Here is a 24,141-nt window from a genome sequence, read left to right on the forward strand (position 1 = left end):
TTATGATCTTTTAGGGTCACTCCAAATCCATAATTTTCATATACAAACTCTTTACTTTTATAGAAATAAATCATAGTCGAAGTGCACTTGGGTTAATCATAAGTTTCTCTTCTCATGTACCGTCTTTAAGGTTCAGGATATCTTACGTCAGATTTAGACATAGAGCAGTTGTAATGAAGGATGATTTCAGCTGACATAAATGCATCCATTGGACCGAAATTGCCGTAACTTCCAGTTCCACTTGTATGAATGAAAAGTTGAAACATTCTTTGAGATAAACCATCTTACGAATTTCAAATACTCAATATAAGAAATAAAGTCTTCTGAATGATTTCTCATTTTTCCTGACAGCCGAAAATCAAGAACTGCTCCTGTCATTCTGTAAGATGAGGTGTTCATAGAATTCAAAGCATTATGTATACCTTACAAAACGCTTCTTAACTTTGTCTTTTTGTATTGTCTCTTTTCATTTCTCTGAGAAAAGAATGTTGCCATAGTAGAAAATAATCTTGAAGTCTTTAAAGTACTTCGCTTTGGCTTTTGAATGCAAATATCTTTACGATAATGTTGTCCATGACATTCGGGTAAAAGTCTTCTATTAGTACTTTATGATTTATATGTTAACACATAAGTTCAATGCTCTTTTCAAGCTTTGCTAGCCTTTTGTTCTGACCCATGTAATCCTGAAATTGTTGATCAGAAATTGTCGTTTTTTCAACCAAGTTCTCTCCATTTGCAGATCTTCGAGCTACATTTAAATGGCACTTGAAAAATTTGCCATTTAGTAAAAAGAAGCAAACTTGAGGTCTGACAGCTATAACTTTTACATATCAAGCTTTCTTGGTGGAAGAAACGTGTCTTTCAAGGAAATGTCACTATAGGGAATGATTATTGTACAGCTCCTAGTTACTTTTCTCTTTATCAAGGATCTTTAAGTTTACAACCATATCTGGATTTCAGTATGGAGCACGGTCTTGTAAGCAAAATGCACTTAACACTTTTTTGGAAGATCCCACGCTCTTTGCTGTTCATTTTGTTTACAGCTACCCTAATGTATATTCTTACAACTTAACTGGTAGTGCCACTTTTTCAACGAACAAAGAAAGAGTTGGAGAACAAAGTATCTCACGTCTTATCCTACCCTACTCCTACAGAAGTTGAAACTTACGAGTGGTATCCTGTAAGCATAATAAAGTCTCCCATTTACTGCAGCTACATAATATGGGTTGTTTCAGGTGGTATTATTTCTGCTTCTATTGCTTCAGCTATAAATCATTTTGTCGAATCACAATAACAAAAAACGAAGAGTTAAAGGCAATAGAAAAGGAAAACAGCCTCCAGCTCATCCACACTGAACATTTTTTGAAAATCATAAATATGGTTCAGCTGTTCATCTAGAAAAACATTTGGCATAGCTGTAGAGGAGCAACCTATCGAAGTGCAATTTTCCATGAGAACTTTACGTTGAGTAGTTTGACTTTCGCATATAGCTGCTTGTTCTTGAACTGCAGATTCACAATAGTCAGAATAGGCAAAATTACATTCTAGACATGGTGGAGAATACTAGTTTCCTGATATGTATACGTTACCAAAACAGAGATTTCCTTTAAGAGCATGGTGAGAAATCTATTTTTGAAATTTTAGTAGAGGACTATTCTTCATAATTATATATCTTATTGACGAAGGACAATGAAAAGAATATTACCGTACCCATAATAAGAGCACATCGAGCGAAAGAGTCAATTATCTTTGTTCTTCATTCCATTCTTTGATAATAACCAATAAATTAAAATAAGGAGTAATGTGGATTACTAGTAATGCTATTACTCTTGGAGAAATATGTCTTTTGCAAGAGATTCTATGCTAACTACTCCTTCGCTGATAGGATCAAATTCTTTCAAAAACTTTTCTTCTGAAATAGTATCCATTACAAAATCTCTATGATCCAATTCTTTTCCTTTTTATACTATACTTGTTATGTACTTCAAGTTGTAATAGAAAATTTCATACTTTGCGACACCATGATTTGTTTTTATAAATAATCTCTTTATAAAATTTAATGATTCCTCCGTGTACAACACACTTTGAAATAACTTCTTCATTACCAATGATAAAGAGACAACCAACCTTATTTGGCTATTTTCTATAAACTAGTCTGGAACATCCGACAAATTCAAATATTTGAGAAGGATTCTTCTCAAAACACAACTCGGTAGTTGAATTGAATTTCATTGTTCAGGTTATCTTTTTGTGCTTCGGGACATCAGTGAGTATGAATGCAGAGAGTTTCATGAATCCTTGATAGACACAAATGTTGAAAGAAGTACAGCGTTAGGAGAGAGAATCAACAAGAATCCAACGGACTTTGGGAGAAGAGAATAACTCATTCAATAATGGAAAGATAGGAGCTTTGTAGTATTCTCAAAACACGAAACGAATGCAGACAAGCTTTATCCATTCGTCTAATGCTCAAATACGATTCTGTTCATGTTCTCTTCTTATATTAGTAAATAGTGATGCTATTAAAACATTACAAGTTTCATATTGGTATTCTAACTGAACTATCACGGCATTCGCCTCTGGAAATGAAGCCTAAATAAATTACTAGTCTTATGTTGTAGACATTTCCTTATCTTCATTTGCTTTATTCAAAAAGTTTCAAGTGCCCCATTCTATTGATATCTTTGAGAAGTTCCTCGACTTGCCATTTTTGCAACGAATCCACAATCCAATCAGCATCACGATAATGTTCTGAAGTCAACAAGCTATTTCGTATTCCAACACATCTCATTCCTGCTCGCTTAGCTGCAACAACACCGTTCTATATAGAAACAGTTATTTGTCATGGCTTGAAATCTATTAAACTCTGTACCGGAGCATCTTCAAGAACAACACAATTTTTTGGCGTCATTCCCATCTTCTTTGCTGCTAATAAGAAAATATCTGGGAAAGGTTTTCCATACGTAACGTCTTCGCGACATATCACGTGGTCAATATACGCATCTACAATTGACTTGTGGGCACTCAGTTTCAGTTGAGTCAAAAAACTACCACTTGATGTAGCAATACTCTATATCACAGAGCGAAGAAAAAGAGTTGACAAACAACTCTGTCAAACTTCAATAACGTGACAACTTTTAAACTGCCTTACTTGACGTACTCCGTAAGAAGCAAAAAGCTTAACTAGTTCTAGGGCTCCTGAAAAAAACTGAATACAAACTAAGAATTCTATCCAAACTAACCTTCACAAAATTGTGTGGATGTAAACTTGTCAACTAACACTTCGTCGCGGGTCGATAGATACTGTTCAGGTGAAGTATTCAAGCAAAAATGGTCTGAAATATTTGAGAGCAATTATGAAAGTTTTGAAAGCATACCAACTATAACTCTAGCACAGTCGAGACCCGGAGTTCCAAGAAGTTTGTGAGCAACAGTACTGACATCACCTTTGCCTCCGTATTTCTCTATTGTCTGATTTTCGACTTGTAAATAAATGGATTCTGTGTTTCTACTTGATAGTTCACAAAATAAGTGATTAACAGAAAAATCAGAAACTCACAGAAGTGTTCCATCCAAGTCCCAAATCGCAGCAAGAATAGGCTCCGACATCAACAAACTACTAACCCTAGTGGACTAATGGAGGTTCCCTCTAAATGAATTAAATTGAGCTTTCTCTTGTAGAACAGTGTAGTGTGCTTTGGCTAAGTAGGTTATTCCATTTTCACAACAGTAGTGTCTTGACTCCATTCTTCTTGAAAAAGATACAATTATACATATATATATGTAACCTTGTATATGCTGAAATCATATGCCTTTTCACAATTGTATTGAGCTATTCTGTAATAGGCATTATTGTTAGATTGAATTGGAAAATTGATTCAAATCTAGTCGGGAACGGATGATTATTAGTAGTTTCATAGCGGCACCTTTTTGTAAAACACACTTACCTCCGTTTTATGGAACAAAGTGCCGAATTTGTGCAAAAAAGGGTCTCAGTGGGGATAAGCAACAATTATGTCTAAACGAGAGACGAAGAACGTTAGAGACCTCTCCAGCTGTGAAGTTTCGTTCTCGATTGCGTTGGTCTCCTAGGTTACGTCACTATGTTCCGTTTTGTTTTGTTGCTATGCAGTTTCCAAGTTCCCCTAATGATAACGCTTCTGGTAGGTGTTTTAAAGTCCCTTGCATTTTGCTGAACTTTTTTTAGAAGCTATTGGAGACGCAAGTAACACTTCCCTTTATGGAGAGGAGTTGAGTCTAGAGGATGAAGAACAAAAGAGAACTTTTGTTCCTGAAAAGTTGCCTTCTTGGTTGCGCTTGAAGAATCCCTGGATACAATTGGTGGTTATGTTAGGATTGTACGTTGTCCATCTACTTTTCTTATCCAAGAAAGGTTGGGATATATCAAAGAAGCTTGCGCCTCCAGATCGAGGCAGATTTGATGCCGTTGGTCTTGATACCATATCAGGTTTATTGGTTATGATTGTGGCATTCGTCCTTAGAAGGATGGCTGGTGTTAACCTTATTCCCAACTTGATTGAAGTCCCAAAGCCACCTTGGAAGGTACCAACGGCAACCTACGACAAACTTGGAGCCACGACGCTGCTTTTGTTTCTAGCTTACCTTGCGTCTGGTTATGCTGCGGTGTTTTGTGAGCAGCTATTGTTATTGTTATCTTTCTATGGTGTGCCTTTAACTGTAGCTTCGTTACGTGCTTGGAAGGTGCTGCTTGGACACCTCATTTGGGTTTATATGGCTGTAAAAATCTTAGGAAATCGTCTAGAACCTTTTTTTCCGCCAAAAGGAAGCTGGATAAAGTGGCGTTGGAGATCCAACTGGCTTTGGTGGGTTATTGGAGGATATTACGGATCTGGTTTGTTATTCAACATAGCGGACTCCTTCAACCAGTGGATACTACCAAGCAGTCTCTTTAATGATGAAAGCGTCGTATCCAAGCTAGTGAAACCTGAAAACAATGATCTTTTTGCTATGGCAATAGGCGCAATAGGTCCTTGTATTACTGCCCCTGTTTTTGAAGAAGTGCTATATCGAGGCTATCTTTTACCTGCACTAGCGACTATTATGCCCATTCGGTTTGCTATCCCGCTAAGTTCTGTTTTATTTGCAGTTCATCATTTGAATATAGGCAGCGTTATTCCTTTGACTGTTTTAGGATGGGTATGTTGTTAAGTTTTCATGAGGATATTGACTAAGTTTGTTGAAGGCTTGGGCATTACTTTACGCTCATTCAAGAAATCTTTTGGTAACCATTTTGATTCATGCCCTGTGGAATAGTCGGGTTTTCTTGGGTTCTCTCTTAGGACTTTAAATAATGAAAATGATACAAGCAGTAAAATCAAGTTGCTTTTACATACATAGTCATCATCGCTCTTATTTAGATAAAACGTCCATTGAATCCATTCATCGAAATAATGTCATTCTATTTGCTTCATGAGAAGAAGAATCCAAACTTGTTTATGGATATCTTATCACAAAAAAAGAGAACTTGACAAAAATTCCACTTTTCACTTTTTAGGTAGTGACCTTTTCATTCTTTCTAATACATAAGTTATGTCTTCATGAAAACTATCCTTGTAAGAAAATTGAGACACATATGTTTTCTGCTCACGTAGTTGCTTCAACAAGGATTCCCATTTCCTCCAAGACTTTTCAAGTCTCTCGACTTCAAAGACAGTCAGAATCTCACCAGCACGGTCCCACAAGCTACTCATTTCACTGTTTATGCAAGTTTTGTGAGTACTGCACTTGGACTTGTCGCCTTCCTGGGAACCGCTCTCTTCCACTTCGAGTTCATATTCAAAAATAACTGATGGTTGGAGAGGCTCCAGCAGATTTTGTGGTAGCTGAAGTGGCAACTTAAAGTAACATATCCGAACGGCTTTCTCCTTTAGTAAATAAATAACTAACTTGAGAGTGTCCCTTGATCCATCTTCTTTGTTTTCCAGTTTCCGAAAAGTCAACCAATGCAACAAAGTCTTAAAGCAAGCCAAATCTATTCTTATTTTTTCACGAGAACTTTCCACCTTTTGCGTAACGTACAATAAATATAAAATGTAGATACAAGCTATTTGAACAACAAGGTACAGTTCTTCCTTCAAAATATCTAAATATTCGTCTATTCTAGGAAGCTTAACAAGCGAAGGGCGTTCGAAAAATAACAAAGTAGTTTGGAAGAGTTGTTGTAGGAACCTCTCTGGTTCTAACCTTCTAGGACGACAAAGGTGAATGACTTCAAAGTTACTTTCCTTCCAGAGCTTACAGAAAGTGACGAAACTCAAGGGTTCTGACACTCCAGAGAGCAGCTGAAACAGCCAGTTGTCTATAAAGTCATGGATAAGGTTTCTCAGGTCCGAGGCAAAAGGAGACTGAACCAATGCTTCTGAATCCATTTACCAAATGGCAACAATACGGAAGTATGAAGAATTTGGTTCTAGTCGCCATACTAGTCTTTCGTTTATTGGTCATCCTTCACTTTCATACTATTCTCGAAGAACTTGCTTATCAGCACTTCATCGCTATAAAGTGTCTAAACTCCCTAAAAGTTTTGCATCTTCTCGTAAATTGAAACAGGTTAGATTTGAAAGGTAAAAAACTAGTCTTGAATTGCTTTGAGCTCTGCTGAATATCTTTTGCGACAGAGGCACTGTTCGGTACTGTTCTTGTTCTGTTTTAGAAGCAAATTTGTTAGATTCTAATCGTGTTCGTTTGTCCGTTGTGGTACCTTTCTATAACGAAGCAGATTCCATAGAAAAATTGGTAGAAGCTGTGATAGCTGCTTGCGAGGAGTCTCCTTATGCAAGTCAATGGGAGTTGATCTGTGTAGATGATGGCTCAACGGATGGAACAACGGATAAGTTGAAAAGGTAAACTTGAGACCTTGCCTTAGTTCCAACTTATGACTTGGTAGTTTTATAGACTTTGCGATAAATATCCAACTATAAAAGGCATATCATTTCGAAAAAATTTTGGCCAGACTGCAGCACTTGCAGCAGGCTTCGATATAGCATCTGGAGACCTCGTTGCAACGTTGGACGGAGACCTTCAAAATGATCCAAAAGATATCTTCCGTCTTATTGAAACTATGGACGCCGGTGATTATGATCTCGTGAGCGGTTGGCGCCATTGTCGAGAGGATGCCTTTGTACGTAGTAAATTGTCCAAAGCTGCCAATTGGCTTATAAGATGGGTAACAGGAGTACCAGTTCACGATTTGGGTTGCGCAACAAAGGTATATAAACGAGAAGTTATAAGAGACATTCAACTTTATGGTGAGATGCATCGTTTCATAGTAGTGCTCGCAATGTATGAAGGAGCTAAAATTGGAGAAAGAGAAGTTTCGCACTATCCAAGAAAGTTTGGAAAAAGTAAATATGGTCTGGATAGAATCATTCGCGTCATATGTGACTTGACTTTCTTATATTACCTCAAGGTAACTTTCGCCTGAAAATATTGTTACCAACTCAACGCTGCATTTAGAAATATCGTACCCGCCCAAGTCATTTAGTTGGTTCTTTGGCAATCCTATTCTCCGCGTTTTCACTTGGCCTTATGGTTTGTGCTTCCATCAGCAAGTTCTTAGGCAAAAGAATGTTCAGGACGAAGCTTTCAGTTTGGTTACTATTTCTGATGACTTTGCAAGTAAGAATATCATTGTTGCTTCATACAACGAAGTAATCTTTCTTAGTTAATATGGATTGTGCTTGTACTGGGCATCTTGGCAGAAGTTGTCACTAGAACGTATTATGAGTCACAAAACAAGCCAATCTATCGAGTCCGCAAATATTTCCCCGAGAAAGCCAAAATTGGATTTCAATAAAGTGACGTCGTTTGTGACAACTTCAGTAAAGTTGGAAACAGGAAAGTTCATGCTTCTTTTCCGAAACTCAAAAGTACTCTATATTTCGCGTTCCTACAGGATATCTAGAGTTTTTCGGTCATTGAACAGAATGAGTTCCCAAACAGCAGCATCGTCTGAAACAGAAAGAACCGAACGAGACACTTTTGGTACCATTCAAGTTCCAAGTACCAAATATTGGGGTGCTCAGACTCAAAGGTTCATCTTTTTGTAATTCTTTCTACTTTAAGGTTCTTATTCTTTCTAGGTCATTGTTGAATTTTGATATTTGTCGTGACACAGATCGTATGCCTAAGGAAGTCATTCACGCCTTTGGTATACTCAAGAAAGCAGCAGCCGTTGTGAATCGAACATATGGCTTGGATGCGAAAGTGGCAGATGCCATATGTTTGGCAGCTGATGAAGTTGCAAGCGGTAAATTAGACGACCACTTTCCATTGGTAGTTTGGCAAACTGGTTCCGGCACTCAATCAAACATGAACTGCAACGAAGTTATCTCTAACAGAGCCATCGAAATTTTAGGTGGAGAGTTAGGATCGAAAAAGCCAGTACATCCTAACGATCACGTCAACATGAGTCAATCTTCGAACGATACATTTCCCACAGCGATGCATATTGCTACTTGTCTAGCCATTCATCAGAAGTTGATACCTGCTTTGAAACAATTGGAAACCTCGTTGAACAACAAGGCCAAGGAATTTGCGGATATTGTGAAAATTGGACGAACTCATTTGCAGGATGCTGTTCCTCTTTCCTTCGGTCAAGAATTCTCCGGATTTGTTACTCAACTTTCGTATGCTCAAGAAAGACTTCATTCGTGCCTACCGCGGCTATATTATTTGGCTATTGGTGGAACAGCTGTAGGTACCGGTTTGAATACTCGAAAGGGCTTTGATGAGAAAGTTTGTGCTGAAATTTCCAAATATACAAAGATACCTTTTCAACCTGCTCCAAATAAGTTTGAGGCCCTCGCAGCTCATGACGCAATGGTCGAATGTAATGGAGTCTTGAACACGATAGCCTGCTCGTTGATGAAAATAGCAAATGATATTCGTTGGATGGGAAGTGGTCCAAGATGTGGTTTAGGCGAATTGATTCTCCCTGAAAACGAACCTGGCTCTTCTATTATGCCTGGAAAAGTCAATCCAACTCAATGCGAAGCTATGACTATGGTTTGTGCGCAGGTTATGGGAAACAGTGTTGCTGCTTCAGTTGGTGGTAGCAATGGTCAATTTGAACTGAACGTTTTCAAACCCATGATTGTGCGCAATACATTGCATAGTATTCGTTTATTAGCTGATGCTTGCGTATCTTTTGATTTGCATTGTATTAAGGATTTGAAGGTTAACAAAAGGTATACTTGTTATTGTTCGTTTAGTATTTCATACTGAGTATTATTCGTTATGTATAGTCGCGTTGAAGAACTAGTCAAAAACTCCTTGATGCTAGTAACCGCCCTGAATCCAGTCATTGGATATGACAATGCTGCTTTCATAGCAAAGAAAGCTCACCGAGAAGGGACGACTCTTAGAGAAGCAGCTATCCAGTCTGGTAAAATTTCACCAGAGAAATTTGATGAAGTAGTCGACCCTAAGAAAATGTTGGGTCCAAATTAAATTGTTTTGAAATAAAAGGCCGAGTTGTAGACCTTGGGAAGTTCGATGACATAATGGAACGAAACAATTCAAACAACTTATATTACGTTCAACAAGCAACAATTTTAGAGCAGAAAAGTTCAAATTCACCCGTGCAAGAAGCCTGTATGAGAGAGTTGAGGCAACTTATTTCGGTGACTCTTGAAAGTAACAAGTTAAATCTACGAAAACTGCAACAAGCAGCAAACGATTTTCGTTTATGTGCGAAGACATTCGTAAGTATAAGTCTTCTACTTTGGCAGAATCTAACAGCCATTGAGAAAATTTGTGACGTGGAGTTGCAACAGAGTTTTCTGATACAAGCTGACAACAATAGAACCCCCTAGTTTAATTCGATCCCCTATGTTCGTTTTATTTTACTTTGAAGAATGCATTCCCTTAGTATTCTTCTTACTTCAGGAACAGGGCTGTTGCTAGATTGAGAGCTACTGTAACTTGATTGGTACCAGTAATCCATAAATTTGGTTTCGAAAGAAAGATGATGTACCAAGCTTCAATGCGCATGCCAGACATGGTTTTTCACAGCACAGATACTTGTCAGATCCTTTTTGAAAAATTAAGTATCAGCGCTAGGTGTCATTGAAACGAGAACTTTTTTTAGGGTGAGGAAGAAACAGTTATAAATAAGTTTATACAATTGCAAGTATCGCAAAATCGCTTTTGACAGTCAAAACACCCGACTTGTCTCGTATCAACGCCGGTGCGGTTATTTCGTCTTTTCCTGCTAAGGTTTCCTTGTCTGATGTAACTTTAACCAAAATTCCAGTTAAAAGAATACCACAGATCATGGTCACTGCTGATCTTTCTGTTTGTCTTATATGAGAGACTACTAGTTGTCCCCATGAATATCGAACAATCTGTGAACCCGATAAATGACGCAAAAGGAAGGCTGCATAACGAATGCTATACAACTTTTTATCAGATATCAAGTCCAGTCCTACGACTTTCATTGTATCTGTTTCGGAATATGGTTTGACTTTCTTCTCATCTACAAAACCTTGAGGAAAATCACAGTTTTGAGTTTCTATCGACTCTGCGATATCTCTTTCTGAAACTGGGTCGTTATTACTCGCCATATTATCTCGTTGTTGACTGAAATCTGCGTGCTCTACATATGACATCACATTCGAACCAAATTCTTCGTCAAACTCACGAAACTTCCATTCCCTGCTGTCAATATCATCATCTTCGTCAAGTACTTGTGCTGCCTCGGGACACAATAGATTGACTAGTTCAAGTGCTGCCATTCGATACAAGTCAATTTTACAGTTTGGATACACTAAAATCAGTCTTTCTAAATCTGTCGTTGAAAGGAACAAAAAATGCGCAAATGGAGATACGACTATGACAGATTTTGGTAAAGGCATCGAAAACAAACAACTTGCTAAACCAAAAATACTGCCAACGTGACCAAAAGGTGAGGTAGTTTCGTTACGCTCAAAAGTTTCCACACTTGCTCTGCTATATGCAATCGTGTCGTCATCAACAGTCCTCAGGTGTACCAAACCCCTAAGTAAAACGAACACACCAGGAGAAACAATTCCGAGGGATAAGATTTTGATACCGATTCCAAACACTCGAAGTTTTCCCAACGAAATAACGTCATCTTGAAAATGACTGTCTGGTGCATTTCGAACAAATAGCAAGTCCCCAACAACCTTTGAAACAACGCGTGAAATACAAAGTCTTACAAAACCAATGACACAAACCTCTCGGGCTTTCGTTTGCGCAAACCGTATCGGTATTTTGGTTAATCGTCTTTGTCTCATATTCGTCTCATTAACCAAGAACGAAAATTCCGCTTCGTCCAACTCGCCTGATTCATACAGCTTCTCTATAATATGTATCCTGTGTGCCAATATTGCTGAAACAGCAGTTCGAGTTTGGATAACACGGAGAATTTCTGGTGACGAAATTTCAATACCTCTCAAATATGATATACAAAGACGAACTTCACGTTCTACTTCCGCAACTACTGAGCCTCCGATATCAACGTGTCGTTTTACAAAGATCAATGATGACCATAAGGAAGCTATAATACTGCATCCAATACTATATCTCCTATAAACCAAAAGTGTTAAGTTCCATATTACAATCCTGTTCTACAACTACCTATAAAGAAATCTTCGTGAAACAAATCTGGTAAACGAACTTCTGCCAAAGAGCTCAATAAAAAAACGTTCCAGTTTAGAAAGACCCCATCCATATTTCTCTAAATCAACGAAAACGTGCAAAGGTAGGGAAAGTGTATCCAGGCCTTTATCAATGGCAGCACGTAAAGTACGATATGCATTTGCACTTATAAAACCACGTAAGCGTTGTTGTGAAACTTGGCTTCGAAGGGCTCTCAAGACTCGTTTTCTTATTTCAAAGGAGAAACCCTCTCCTTCATAAACAGCAGACTTATTCAATCCTGGTTCCAATCTCTGCACACTGGAAAGAGCAATACTTTCCGTTTCTTCCGACTCTAAATGATGCAATTCAATAAGCCGATTTACTGCAGGAGTCTTTCTTCCAAGGCGTTTAGTTTCTTCCAGAAGAGAAAGCCTCGGAGATAAATTATTATTCGTGATATACTGTCTCTCGGACGAAGGAATTACATACGAATGCTCCTTCTTTGTTACATCCGCATATGAGTCCTTTCCAATATTTACAGACTTATCAGTATCAACTTCAGGAGTATTTGAGATCGACTCTAATTCCTCGATACTAGGGTTTTCTTCCGAAGGCAAATGACGTGTAACAGTGTTACTTTCCATACGACTATTATATTCATTCAAATGCTTCAAAGTGTGCTTCAACTTTTTCTCGTCATTTGCAACCTCAGGATCCACAAAAACTCTCACAAAGGTCCAATCAGCTCCAGAATAACGGCTAGAGTTGCTTAGGCTATGAAACATATTCCAATCACTATCAATGACTTTCCTCTTTGCCTGTTCAAAAAGGGCCAAACGTGCATCCGAGAGCTTTAAAAGGCCAAGTTTCTCACAAACAAGGCGATATGTTGAACCATTTACAACAAGAGACAGTAATACAATGCCGGAAGTCCAAACTGACACGCGGGGAACGATGTTTCCTGGAAGTTTGAAGAGATATGACTGATGAGTCACAATTTGGGCTAAAATCAACGCAACCGCGCCACGCAAACCACTGAATGATACTAATGAGAGTTCTCTCCATCCTGGTTTGTATCCCGTATGCATCAAAATAGGACTCAATGAAGCAATTCCCAAAGCACGAAGAACGTTCAGCAATAAATAAGACACAACAATATAAGCAATATCTCGTCCAGACAGTCCATCACTCCAATAGGCTATCATGTTGACTACGGACAGAAAACCACTATAGAAGAATACAATCGTATTTGCCACAAAGGCCAAAACCTCCCAAAAGTAGGAAAGACCTTTTAAAGCTTCAGCACTAAAACGCGACAATCGATCGGCAGCAAATAAAAGTCCTGAAGTGACGACAGCAATAGCCCCTGAAACGCCAGCTGGACCTTGTGCAATATAGAATGAAAGAAATGAAACAACGATAGTCCTAAAGATAACATTCGAAAATTTCAAAAGCAAGCGAGAACTAATACTTACGTAGAAATTTCGACTTCAGGATCTTTGAAAACAAATCGAATGATGAAAATTGCAGTTGCTGCAGTGGCTAATCCGACGCCAAAACCACCAAGAGACTCCTTAATAATATCAACAACGATTACACCAATACCACTGCTTGTTCCAGGTTGCATCTTCTTCATGAATAAATAAAACAATGTGTATGCTGAACCGTCGTTGAAGAGAGATTCTCCTTCGATCAAGGTTCGAAGAGAAGGTGATGCACCGCTTTCCTTGAGCAAAGAAACACAAGCTACTGGGTCCGTCGCTGCAAGAAGCGCGCCAAACATTATTCCAGCGTCTATGGTCCAGTTGATATCCAAAACATACACAGTCAACACAGCTAGTAGAATGGTATCCAAAACCACTAAAACAAACGCAAGCAGTAGAACATCCCATACTTGTCTTTGAAATACAAACCAGTCAATCTTGAGAGCTCCCTCAAATATTAAGGGCGGAAGAAACACAAACAGCAAAACTTCAGGTGGATTTATAGAAAGCCAATATGCTGCACTTGCACTCAATTCAGCCAAGTCCAAATAACAACCAGCAACCCCTAATACTCCGCCTGCAACCAGAATGACAACTGTGTAGGGTAAAGGAAAGTGCGTGAGTTCTAAAAGGGTTTTCGCAACTAGACCAACTGCAACCGCGAGTGCAGGAAACAATATGACCATGAAAGGAGAACCCGTTTCGGACGATAAAGCTGAACAGACAGCAAATATTTCGGAAACTCCTGACATGGCATCTACAATGCTGCGACTGGTAGATTGAATGAATATTTGGAAAATTGAAGTTCTTAGTTACTGGGGATTACCTTTTTTAGTAAAATTGGCAATAAAGAGAGAAGTGACTGTTCTCCGGCTATGCCAATAAAGAAGAAAAAATGAAACGGATATAACTCCTTTTTCTTGTTAACTAAAGAACTAATAAGTACCTTGTGGGCTTGAGCACAGTAAAGTTGATATATAAGAAATTTACTGCACTTTTTGTCGGTATACTGTTGTTTTGGCCATTATCCGCTGAGTGAAACACACACTTTTTCCCAAGGCTGCTCAGTCGGGAGGGTGACTAAACTTTAGAATCGTTGTTTCCTGTTCTGTCTCTATATGAGCCAAAACAGCTTGAAGTGATACTGCTTTGGAATTGTGCACAACTATTCGAGATGTTTACAAAGTTCGAAAACCCTATTATTTTAGGTCTAAGATAACATCGAATAACTGGGTCCCAGTTGAATACTCTGTTTTGAATCGTGAGAAATATAAGCTGAGATCGATGTTATTTGGCAATAATAACCTCTTAGAGAAATGTAAACCACGGCTAAGCGCTGCAGAAGAAATTGAGGTATTGATTTCCTTGATGAGAATTTTAGTTTCTTCTAGTGACAGGCACATTCTGCCAGGGTATGCCCTTTTGAAGATATTCAAGTTGTTCAAGTTTTACAATAGAAAGGTATAAAATTTGAAAGACTATTTTGGCAAGAAGCACGAAGATATTACTGGTACTCACCAGACCAAATTAAACCCCACTGTTCTGTCTCTATTGAAATATTCCTAAAAGTAATGTTGGCGCTATACCGAGAGCAAATTTTCAAGTGACTGGGATAACTAGCCAATCCAAACTAGGGAAAGCCAACAGTCCATATTGCTCATTCATAACAACAAAGTCTTGGCATTGTCAATCAGGACTGCAATAGATAGCATTTGAGTAATTAGAACCGAGTATTGTGGAATTATAGGGTTTATTAGGGTTTACACAGCGAAGGTCGTTTTTCGCATAGTGAGCCTTTGGCACTCCATGAGTGAGTCCAAAAAGTTATTGAATAGGCATCTGGATATTTCTTGAGAATCTTTGCTAGACATAACTCTTCGTCCGGATTCGAGCTTTCTTTGGAGAAGTCACAAACTTTCTTAATCTCCTGTGGTTCCCAAACCCAGCTGTAAGGGTACAAAACTCCTTTTGGTTCTAGGCGAACTTCTTGACAAGGAAACAACTCGTCGAGATGTGAAGACTCTCCGCCAGTATCCAAACTTTTACTTCGATTGCTCGCGTCTTTGAACTCTGTGTTGTTGTGAATCCTGCACCAATCTTGATATGCCTCCTTTAAAACAAATGAACCACTGAAGTTAGTCTCAGTTCCCCGAAATCCGAGGAAGTGTCGATCTATAACTTTTCTTACACATAAAAGCCAAAAGGGGTGTCCAGGAACACTTGCCATAATAGCGTTTGGGATAGCGTCGTCAAGACGAAAGTTATTCTCCATCATTCCGAGAACAACGCATTTGTTTTCAAGAAGAGTGTCAAAGCGTCTAAGAGCACGAAAGTCTAAGTCAACATAGACACCACCATATGAATACATATAAAGGAATCTAGATATATCTGCACGTGCAATATTTACTGGCAGACTGTCGTATATATCAATTAACCAAGGAAACTGTCGCAGAACAAGTTTTCTGTTAGTGTGGTCTGTCCATAAAATATATCTCCAGTTTGGATGCAGCTCTTTCCAACTTTGTATCCATCTTTTATATCTTGCTGGTACCTCGTTATTTTTCCAACTTTGATGGATTATATTTGGTATCCGAATAGGACTGCTCTTCGTTTCAGAGAAGGAGAGTAGGTCAGTGCCTCCTCTGTAAGAAAACGTTGGCTCTAAGGAAAATGAAGAGAAGACCCATAGAACAAGAAAAAACGCAATGCAAGTATGCAGAAACTTTGAGAACTTGGAGTTGGCCTTCCAAGGCTCTTTTCCTTGGAAACCACTCTTTGACATATCAGCTGGGTAGAACAGACTTTCAAAGCGAAACAGGGCGCCAAAAATCAAAATTTCTTGGGACCGAAACAGGGACACGAAAATTCTATATTGCCCATCAACAGTCGTTGAAAACATCAAATATTTTTGAATATTGTTGAATTTCTTCCTTAATAAATTTGCAACCAAGTCCATGAAAAGACTCTGTTTGTTGTGATACTACATCTTTATAGACCATGAGTGCCACATATCGTTTATCGAAACTGTGACACTCGCAAATTCTTTCCAAGAATACTGTTCTCAGATGTCATTTTTACAACAAACATAAATAGAAGATGACCTGGTGACATTGTTCGAAAATGTAGTACAATGCTAGTCACATACGAAATACGAAAGATTGAACGACTTTGTCTTTGAGTCAGAAACTTGAGATAACTTGCTGCATTTTGTATCTTGGAGATTTCTTATCTGGCTTAGAGATAAACTTATTTGAATCATAATTTAATCTCGATGGCATCCTGGAACTGACAAACGGGATCCAGTCGACTTGTCAAAGTTAAATGGTTTGAGCAAAAACGTTTATTCTCCAATAACGCATATGTATTGTCAATTGGACATATCCATGCTTGTTGGCAACTCTGAAACGCTATGAAACTCTTCTTTGCTTGGATCCAAGGGCGACTTTGATGTAGAAGATCTCCGTCCCATACCGACTTCCTCATCATCAACTTCATTAAATAAATACTCCCTCTGATATTCATGAAGAAACTGAGTCGAGCGTTTTGCATCGACAAACAAAGAATACGACTTCTTGACATCTTCGGTTTCGACCTGCGTTGATCTTCGTTTTGCACATATCAGTGCAGCAGATGTAATAGTATACATTGCATATCGGAGAGAGGTTTCCATACCAATGGTAGTCAGCAAACTAAGAGCGTCATCTGTCAAATTAACGTCTTCTTCCTCACACCTTATTTGGATGATCTGCTTCAATTCTTTCTCCGAATAGGGCTTTGTAGCAATGATAAGGAGCCGATCCAAAAGGTCGATAGGAATGCCATGTGGCGCTCGATAATTAGTGCCTCTGATACGAGTAAAACCTCTGTTAGTAGCCATGACTAAAACAGGTGCCATTTCTGATTCTAGCGCTCGGCTAAGAAATGCGAAGCACTCAATATCCAGCATATGTACTTCATCAATAAACAATACCCCGGGAACTAGTTCGGCTTTACCCTGCTCAATCCAATCTGTAATTCTCTCATCTATTTGTTCGCGTATTTCGTTTTTGATCTCACCAGTATCACCAGAAAATAGAGCAAGAAATCCTTGTTGACGAGAGTTAATAACATCTATCTCATGCAACGTCACTTGATGCACAACTTCCTTCATTCTTTGAATCTCTCCCTCTGGACATTGTACAATACGGGTCGCCGAACCCATAGCATCGTAGTCTCGACTTTTCGAAAAAGAATGGCCTAACTTTGTCACCTTTCCCGTTGACTTATCGATAGAAATAACATCACCTGCTGACACATTTTCACGAGCAAGTGAATCGATCATTTTGTTTCCGAGTTCATACACTGTTTCCATGTCTGTAGTTTTCAAAATGATCTTCCCACTTTTCTTTCCCGTCATAGGACCTGAACCTACTTGGCGATCTACTTGAATCTCCACAACTTCTCCTTCAATAATTTCTACCTCCTCTTTCATTCGAACTCCAATACTTCGACGAAAAGCCTGGTTGAGTGCTTCTGTTTTCGAAAGTTCAAGCGAAAACAGTTCACTTCCAGCTATCTTCGTAAAAGGAGTTTCCGAGCCAAGAGCTTGTGCCATTCCCATTGCTAGCGCAGTTTTACCTGTTCCAGGTTGACCGGCAATAAGCACAGCTCTACCCGCTATTCGTCCTTCCCTAATCATCTGTACAATAATACCAGCAGCCTTGCGGGCTTGAAGTTGTCCGACCATCCCTTGAGAAACTTCTTTCGGCTCCAGAAGGTCATTTAAACCCAGTCCGCGTATGTGTGAGTGAGCACCTATTCGTTCCACCCTCGTGAAGTCTCTTATTTCCTCGAACTTTGTTGAAAGTGATGAGAACTTATCCATAAAATTTAATTCTGTATACTGCAGCCTACTTCAAATGTCAATCGTTGGAGTCCAACAGAGCATGGAATAGTCATCTTATTCTTTTTTCCTTATTTATATGACAGGAGAACTATCATCGTTTTATATAATTAGAATCCTAATTTGAAATAAACAGATTGACTTTTCGTTTTGAAAAAACTCTGTCGGAGTTGTTATAGGATGACATGATCAAGAACATAATAATAGACCAGAAGTAGTTAGATACTATAGTGGCATGAAGTAGGCTTTAACGTGGAAAAGAATAATTAGCATGAAACAAACAACAGTTAAAAAGTTTATTTGTCCAGAGTCTACGTCGACTCACAATAAGATTTTTCAACTTCAACAGGAAAATTTTAAAATCATGAAGTAAGCGTTTCACAACGAATACTCCTTGACTCTTACATATTAGGCGATGGAGCAGTTTCGCTAGTGCCAAGGGATGACCCTGACTGGTTGTCACTTTGAAAACTTGCACGACAGGACACTACTATAAGATTAGTTATGAAAAGCAAGTTTGTTCAGTACAAACCTAAGCTTCTCTCAAACTTTCGGCACCGATCAAATAGATAAAGCTGGCTTGATTGTCGGTCAAGACAGGCACTGTAGTCTTCAAACTCCTTTGGACACGTTGCGTTTAACTCCTTCAGTAATTGTAAAACACAATTCGTCACTTTTTCTCCCTTTCATGTTTTAGCTTAAACTTTGCGAATAAATGGAAATATAAGACCACAACCTCACGTAAACACTCTTCAGGATTATCCTCCTTACTTTTACATTCCAAAAAAGCTCGATTCTCTTTAGCGCAACGTCTTCCTAGAGTTCCATGAACTCTTAAAAAATAGACAAGCGAAAAAAAAGTAAACGAACCAATTTCTCTTGCTGCAGCGTACAGAACCGACGAGGTAGTCAACGGTCTTTCATCCGTACTCGACATAACCAAGTAATTATTCGGCACAATTTCATGGCAAACTTTGAAACCACTTGCCAATATTTGATAGCCTCCGGAACTTCCATAGAGCAGTTGTTAAATAGTTGGAAAGAATATGGGGTGAAACAGTGGGAGATTGCAAGTGTGCTATGGGTTTTTTCAGTTTTGAATTCAGAATGTAAAAGAAGCAACGTTCAAGTTTCTTCAGATTGCGACTGTGACAGGTTGGAAAGGCAAATTGAAAAAGTAATAGCACAAGGACAAAAAGATAACTATTTCAGTGAAGAGTGTCTAAAAGAATGCCTCGAAATGGAAAGTCTAGAGAGCAATGGACTTCTCTCCTCTTCCACTCAATGGACTAGAAGAGCAATACGCACGAATACAAGATTGTTTTATACACAGGAGAAATTTAACCTTTTACGAGAAGAAACGGAAGGATTTGCCAAACTTATTACAGACCTTTTAGGGTCACATAGATCTCGGGATTCGACAACAAAACAACATACACGCCTTGTTTCTTTGGTGGGTTGTTTTGATCTTGATCCCAATAGAGTCGTAGACCTTATCTGGAACGCTAGCGCATACTGTAACGAAAAATGTGGAGAATTGTTATCATTAATGTCCACATTTCGCTCAGACTATATTTCGCAGATTCTTGGATTCAAATTTCAAAACTGCCAGTGGAACAGGAAAAGTCTGTGTACAGAGACAGAAGAGTCTGTTAACTTTGATTCAACGTTTTCTCCTATATTGGCAGAAAACTCTACTGTACCTTATTCGGAGCTTGGTCCTCTCATCGAAGTCGCAGCGGAAGCTTTGAGCCGTCAGTTGATTCGTCTCTGTGATATCTGGCCACACTTATCACCTGAAGACTCTGTAATTTTCACTAGATTGATAGAATTTGCTAACGAGGTTGACAAAACCACTGCAGAGTTTGGTGTTGTAAGTTTATCTGGAGGAGAAAGCAGCTTAGGTTCCCGAGTCAGTCGAACGGAACAGCCTTTTAAGACATATGAAGACTTTGAGCAAGGCCCATTTTCCGAAGGACTTTTCTCGAAGATTGAACTCATTTGTGCTCTATTAGAACGAGGCTCTTGGAACATTGTTGTTGATTGCATGAAGATACTGTCAGATTCTGGTCAAAAAAATTTATCGGACTTTGGACAACAATTGTGTTCCCATCCTCGTTATCGAACTGTCCTCGTAGCGATTGCTGAGCAAGTCTTAGAAAAATTCCTAGGCAAAACGCTAAACCTAAGCTTGAGTTGTCCATCTTCAGCTAATAACTATTTTCTAAAAATGAAAGAAGAGAAGTTGTTGATGTTATTCGGATTTCAAGGTTTCGAGGACTTGCTTCACAAGGAAGTGAAAGGCGCAGAACAGAAACATCATGCACTAGTTTATATATTGCTTTCACTTGGTCCGTATATCAAACAGAGTTGTCGGTGTCTGTTCCTTTTGTGTCGTTTTGTACAAAAGCAACTTAACGAAAGTGATGGAGTTAGAAATCTTGGGTTAAGACTCCTGGTAGAAGTTATATTTCCCGCAATGAGCTGTATAAAGGGGAATCCTGCGCTTTCTATTGAATTGTGGAGAACGATGTGTCTTCTTCGCTTTGATGAACGTTACCAAATTTATTATTTGGTAAAGCATTCTATAAGACAGGAGTACAGTCTTGTAAGAAGATCGAATTCCTGGACAAGTTTTGAGACGAGAAGGGTTTTGCGACGTCTTGCGAAAGAAAATGTCAAACAATTTGGGCGTTGGTTAGGGAAGATTTGCAATGGTATGATATATTCGTTGCGACAGTATACTTTTTACTAAAGTACACAAAAGGAAATCCACTTATCGCTGCGGAATGTATACTGGAACAAGTTCAAAGCTATGAAAACTTGATTCCCGTCTTAATTGATGCATTGAAGTATATGACACCGTTGACTTTTGATATTATCATGTATAGCTGTCTTGAGCAGTTAGATACTTGTAACAAGGACAAAATCAAGTCTGACGGAATGAATCTCTCTCAGTGGTATGTAAGGATGAATATGATTTGATTTGACTAATATTTTTACAAGGTATTATGGTCTTTGTATTTTTATTTCTGGTCTTATAAGAAAGTACTTTGCATTCGTTGATTGCCGAGGTCTATTTCATTTTATCTTTAATAAATTGGAGGAAGGAGATTCTGTGTATGTGTTTCTCCTTTTGGAAATCCTGAGTAGAGTGAGCGGAGGTGGAAATACGGAGCATTTGAGTGATTCCCAAATGTCTTCGTTAGGCGGAGGTCCTTTATTACGTGAAATTGTAGCGTCTGCTTTGTCTTCCTCTTTGCCAGAGACGAAGAAAGTATCACGCAAAGCTGCAGAGATGATAAAAAATTTAGTCAATTCAGAAGGACTTGTTGCCGATTTGGCTATTTTGGTAGCTCAACAGAAAGAATCTATATTATTCGATTCAGTCCATCGAGAAATTCCTCTGAGAATGATTTGCAATATCTTTGATAAGTGTCAAGAAACTCTAATCCTTTATACGGACCTGATTTTGGGAGAAGACAAGTGTTCTCACATAGGTGGTGATAGTGACGATGTCGAAAGTCGCTCTGAATCCCACACAAACGGAAAGCCAGATACGTTGAATTTTCCATCCTTTCAGTCTCTTGTAGTGGATTACCATATACCTTATGTTTCTGCGTTTCTTTTTATGCGTCCGTATCTTGTATTTGAAAACATCTTTAATATGTCACCAGATACTTCTAATTTATCAAGGGAACCGTTCCATATCAGCTGCCTAACAAAAGTATTTCCAGACAGTATGTGGGAGGTAAGTCGAAAATATATAAGGGGCCGTAGAAATCTTGAAATTCTTTTTAGTCGATAAGTCCCGAACTCTTTGTTGCATTTTGGACACTTAAACTTTATGACATTCATGTTCCAAAAGATTCCTATTTGATGGAGTTACAAAGACTACGTTCTATGGTGTATGATGATCAAGTTACTGAGAATGACATACACTCCTTGGTTCGTAATGTCAAGGAAAGTCGAAGACATCGACAAGCTGGCAGAAAGTTAGAAGAGACTCTTTCCCTTTTGGAGGAAGAAATGCGGGTTCATGAGAGCCACTATCAGCGGATACAAAGTTTGTTATGTGAAAGGAAATCCTTTTTTTTCACACAAATCTCAAATGCAAAAAACTGGTCTATCGTCTTTTTACAAATTTGTTTGATACCTCGCTGCATCTCAAGCTTCAGTGATGCAGCTTTTTGCTCAAAGTTTCTTGAGGTTCTTTTGGATTTAGATCCTCCTGGTCTACGGATTCTTCCACTTTTTCATTATCTGCTATTAAATATTGGTGAGATATCACAATGTTTAACCGAGGTAAGGGAGCCTGTTTTATTCAATTTGAGTATGGAGTTGATCATATGAAGGCTGAAGCCACGAGGTTTGGCAATTTTGTCGCGGAAGTTTTGAAAATACTGAATGAATGGTGGATGAATGAAAACAAGTATAATGCAGAGTGCCATAAACGGTTAGCATTTTCCTTAGAGGTAAATGAAGAACAGGGTAGTGGTATTAAGTATTCGGAGTTTGCAACTTGGAATCGGGAGGTCCATTCAGTTATGACCAAGGTGAGTCGAAAGACTTGTTCCGTAGCTGCTTAACATACTTTATATTAGAGCATGTTGTCCAATTTAGACAGCGACAACTATTTGGACATTCGCAATTCTATTGAAATCCTATCTCGTGTGATAAAATACTTTCCCCGGATAGAAAGTCATGGACTTCTGATTCAGAGAAAGCTTCAAGAAGTTATTGAGAATAAGAATGAAACTTTTAGGGTTGTAGCCTCCCGATATTTGTCCTTGCTACAGAATGAACGAGGGAATTGGATATCACATGCCGAAGTAGATCCTATCGACTCCGTGAAATTGAAGGGCGACTTGTTAGATACCAATTTCCTACATAGTTTTCGACATTTGTACAATTCTGAAGTCTCAACAATGTTTTCGCAAAAGTCAGAGCCAACTCAAATGACTCCAGAAGAGATGGAAGAAATGCACATAGATGAACAAATTGAGAAACAGAACACTCAGATTACTGTTGAGCAAGACTCCTCTTCCGCTATGCCTGAGCAATCTGTGTATGATGAAGAATTGCAGGTTGCTTCTACGCATCTTGAAGATCCGAAGACAATGAGTATTCTTGAAGTGAACGAAAAAATGGATTCATCTCATATAACGGATCCAACCCATGCTGAATTAGCACGTATCCAGGCAGCAGTTGCAGAGAAACGACAGCTTTTGCAAAGAGAACGAGAAAAGAGAAACCGTTTACCAGAACAAAATGCGAAGGAAGAACTGTCTTTGAAGAACGCTACAAAAGAAACTCCTGAACCTGGTGAAATAACAAAGGGCAGTAGTCGTTCAGTTTACAAGAAAGAACCATCTTCAAGTAGAGACAGTAGTGACGACCTGGAAGCTCGCAAAAGAAGACGTGGCCTTGTCGAGGAGGAAGGAGCTAATGCCTCAGATACAAATAGACGTAACAAAAGAGAACGAACAGATGCAGTTACGTCTTCTAGAAACGATATTATGAATGCCTCTCGTGCAAAAGATACCTTGAGCTCCAGCCGTTCTTATTCTCCAGGTTCCCGTACCTATTCCGGTGCTATTGGAGATTCCAACCGGAACAGAAATTCAAGATCTTCATACGTTAGCCAAGAACGCGTGTTTCGAGAGGGTGAGAGTTCAAACAGAGTTCGTCGTCCATCTGTTTCGGAACAACGAGAAAAGAAAGCTGAGGATCCTGACAATAGAGAAGCATACAGTTCCACCCGTATGAGTAGTCGCTCACGCAAGAGTAGAAAATAAGTATTTCTAGTAATTTGACATTGCATTTTTTTCTGGAATGCTGATAGTGATTATTGCAGTTACGTTGAAACTCACTGGATGGACGATGGATGGATGCTACTTCTGAGATCTCGTAGCATCACAGTTTCAAAAAGATCTTTGAGTTTCCTGTCTTTAAAGAGAGAAAACTATGGGCAAGAACGATTGCAATAAATGTTGCGCATATTTCCAAGGCAATGAACTTCTTTACACATAGGTTAGGCAGATTGCTCAACCTCGACGAATGAATATTTTACTCTATGCTGAAAAAATCTTCAAGTATACAACCGTCCACATAGTATTGAAATTAACA

General features: G+C 38.7%; 12 protein-coding genes across 15 annotated transcripts; 5 read left to right on the forward strand and 7 right to left on the reverse strand.

The window, feature by feature from the left end:
* Positions 1-623: 623 nt before the first annotated feature.
* Gasu_00570 (uncharacterized protein) lies at positions 624-1,628 on the reverse strand. The gene is made up of 2 exons (XM_005709150.1): positions 1,565-1,628; positions 624-1,505 (listed from the first exon to the last, which is right to left on the reverse strand). Exons 1-2 carry the CDS (start codon positions 1,614-1,616, stop codon positions 1,309-1,311), a joined length of 249 nt encoding a protein of 82 aa, XP_005709207.1. The 5' UTR covers positions 1,617-1,628; the 3' UTR covers positions 624-1,308.
* An 806-nt stretch (positions 1,629-2,434) lies between these two features.
* Gasu_00580 (beta-phosphoglucomutase) lies at positions 2,435-3,698 on the reverse strand. Of its 2 annotated transcripts, none has more exons than XM_005709151.1 (6): positions 3,560-3,698; positions 3,378-3,508; positions 3,243-3,335; positions 3,152-3,198; positions 2,873-3,070; positions 2,435-2,821 (listed from the first exon to the last, which is right to left on the reverse strand). In XM_005709151.1, the coding sequence occupies exons 1-6, from the start codon at positions 3,607-3,609 to the stop codon at positions 2,645-2,647; spliced, it is 696 nt and encodes a 231-aa protein (XP_005709208.1). In that variant the 5' UTR covers positions 3,610-3,698; the 3' UTR covers positions 2,435-2,644. The 2 variants fall into 2 exon arrangements, with proteins under 2 accessions (XP_005709208.1, XP_005709209.1); XM_005709152.1 differs by having other exon boundaries at positions 3,119-3,198.
* A 120-nt stretch (positions 3,699-3,818) lies between these two features.
* On the forward strand, positions 3,819-5,419 carry Gasu_00590 (CAAX amino terminal protease family protein). The gene is made up of 3 exons (XM_005709153.1): positions 3,819-4,163; positions 4,208-5,178; positions 5,225-5,419. Exons 1-3 carry the CDS (start codon positions 3,899-3,901, stop codon positions 5,327-5,329), a joined length of 1,341 nt encoding a protein of 446 aa, XP_005709210.1. The 5' UTR covers positions 3,819-3,898; the 3' UTR covers positions 5,330-5,419.
* A 40-nt stretch (positions 5,420-5,459) lies between these two features.
* Gasu_00600 (uncharacterized protein) lies at positions 5,460-6,418 on the reverse strand. Its single transcript, XM_005709154.1, has one exon. It carries the CDS (start codon positions 6,408-6,410, stop codon positions 5,526-5,528), a length of 885 nt encoding a protein of 294 aa, XP_005709211.1. The 5' UTR covers positions 6,411-6,418; the 3' UTR covers positions 5,460-5,525.
* Positions 6,419-6,428: 10 nt separating this feature from the next.
* On the forward strand, positions 6,429-7,859 carry Gasu_00610 (dolichol-phosphate mannosyltransferase). The gene is made up of 6 exons (XM_005709155.1): positions 6,429-6,543; positions 6,597-6,605; positions 6,660-6,884; positions 6,937-7,450; positions 7,498-7,659; positions 7,706-7,859. The coding sequence occupies exons 1-6, from the start codon at positions 6,437-6,439 to the stop codon at positions 7,835-7,837; spliced, it is 1,149 nt and encodes a 382-aa protein (XP_005709212.1). The 5' UTR covers positions 6,429-6,436; the 3' UTR covers positions 7,838-7,859.
* A 9-nt stretch (positions 7,860-7,868) lies between these two features.
* On the forward strand, positions 7,869-10,049 carry Gasu_00620 (fumarate hydratase, class II). 2 transcript variants are annotated; one of them, XM_005709157.1, is made up of 3 exons: positions 7,869-8,074; positions 8,124-9,230; positions 9,288-10,049. In XM_005709157.1, exons 1-3 carry the CDS (start codon positions 7,887-7,889, stop codon positions 9,490-9,492), a joined length of 1,500 nt encoding a protein of 499 aa, XP_005709214.1. In that variant the 5' UTR covers positions 7,869-7,886; the 3' UTR covers positions 9,493-10,049. The 2 variants fall into 2 exon arrangements, with proteins under 2 accessions (XP_005709214.1, XP_005709213.1); XM_005709156.1 differs by having other exon boundaries at positions 9,288-9,529.
* On the forward strand, positions 9,539-10,049 carry Gasu_00630 (uncharacterized protein). The gene is made up of 2 exons (XM_005709158.1): positions 9,539-9,746; positions 9,792-10,049. The coding sequence occupies exons 1-2, from the start codon at positions 9,546-9,548 to the stop codon at positions 9,855-9,857; spliced, it is 267 nt and encodes an 88-aa protein (XP_005709215.1). The 5' UTR covers positions 9,539-9,545; the 3' UTR covers positions 9,858-10,049.
* A 34-nt stretch (positions 10,050-10,083) lies between these two features.
* Gasu_00640 (monovalent cation:H+ antiporter-1, CPA1 family) lies at positions 10,084-14,098 on the reverse strand. Its single transcript, XM_005709159.1, has 3 exons — positions 13,122-14,098; positions 11,644-13,071; positions 10,084-11,592 (listed from the first exon to the last, which is right to left on the reverse strand). Exons 1-3 carry the CDS (start codon positions 13,880-13,882, stop codon positions 10,161-10,163), a joined length of 3,621 nt encoding a protein of 1,206 aa, XP_005709216.1. The 5' UTR covers positions 13,883-14,098; the 3' UTR covers positions 10,084-10,160.
* Positions 14,099-14,203: 105 nt separating this feature from the next.
* Gasu_00650 (surface protein Sur1-like protein) lies at positions 14,204-16,118 on the reverse strand. The gene has a single exon (XM_005709160.1). The coding sequence runs from the start codon at positions 16,084-16,086 to the stop codon at positions 14,884-14,886; it is 1,203 nt and encodes a 400-aa protein (XP_005709217.1). The 5' UTR covers positions 16,087-16,118; the 3' UTR covers positions 14,204-14,883.
* A 336-nt stretch (positions 16,119-16,454) lies between these two features.
* Positions 16,455-18,058, reverse strand: Gasu_00660 (RuvB-like protein). The gene has a single exon (XM_005709161.1). It carries the CDS (start codon positions 17,992-17,994, stop codon positions 16,498-16,500), a length of 1,497 nt encoding a protein of 498 aa, XP_005709218.1. The 5' UTR covers positions 17,995-18,058; the 3' UTR covers positions 16,455-16,497.
* A 205-nt stretch (positions 18,059-18,263) lies between these two features.
* Positions 18,264-18,978, reverse strand: Gasu_00670 (NADH dehydrogenase (ubiquinone) 1 alpha subcomplex 8). Of its 2 annotated transcripts, none has more exons than XM_005709162.1 (4): positions 18,883-18,978; positions 18,749-18,828; positions 18,545-18,695; positions 18,264-18,499 (listed from the first exon to the last, which is right to left on the reverse strand). In XM_005709162.1, the coding sequence occupies exons 1-4, from the start codon at positions 18,947-18,949 to the stop codon at positions 18,414-18,416; spliced, it is 384 nt and encodes a 127-aa protein (XP_005709219.1). In that variant the 5' UTR covers positions 18,950-18,978; the 3' UTR covers positions 18,264-18,413. The 2 variants fall into 2 exon arrangements, with proteins under 2 accessions (XP_005709219.1, XP_005709220.1); XM_005709163.1 differs by having other exon boundaries at positions 18,264-18,502.
* A 270-nt stretch (positions 18,979-19,248) lies between these two features.
* Gasu_00680 (THO complex subunit 2) lies at positions 19,249-24,018 on the forward strand. Its single transcript, XM_005709164.1, has 6 exons — positions 19,249-20,729; positions 20,780-20,972; positions 21,019-21,763; positions 21,814-22,317; positions 22,368-22,568; positions 22,617-24,018. Exons 1-6 carry the CDS (start codon positions 19,253-19,255, stop codon positions 23,808-23,810), a joined length of 4,314 nt encoding a protein of 1,437 aa, XP_005709221.1. The 5' UTR covers positions 19,249-19,252; the 3' UTR covers positions 23,811-24,018.
* The last annotated feature ends 123 nt before the right edge of the window (positions 24,019-24,141 follow it).

Source organism: Galdieria sulphuraria (assembly GCF_000341285.1).
Source record: "Galdieria sulphuraria unplaced genomic scaffold scaf_0, whole genome shotgun sequence".
NCBI lineage: Eukaryota > Rhodophyta > Bangiophyceae > Galdieriales > Galdieriaceae > Galdieria > Galdieria sulphuraria.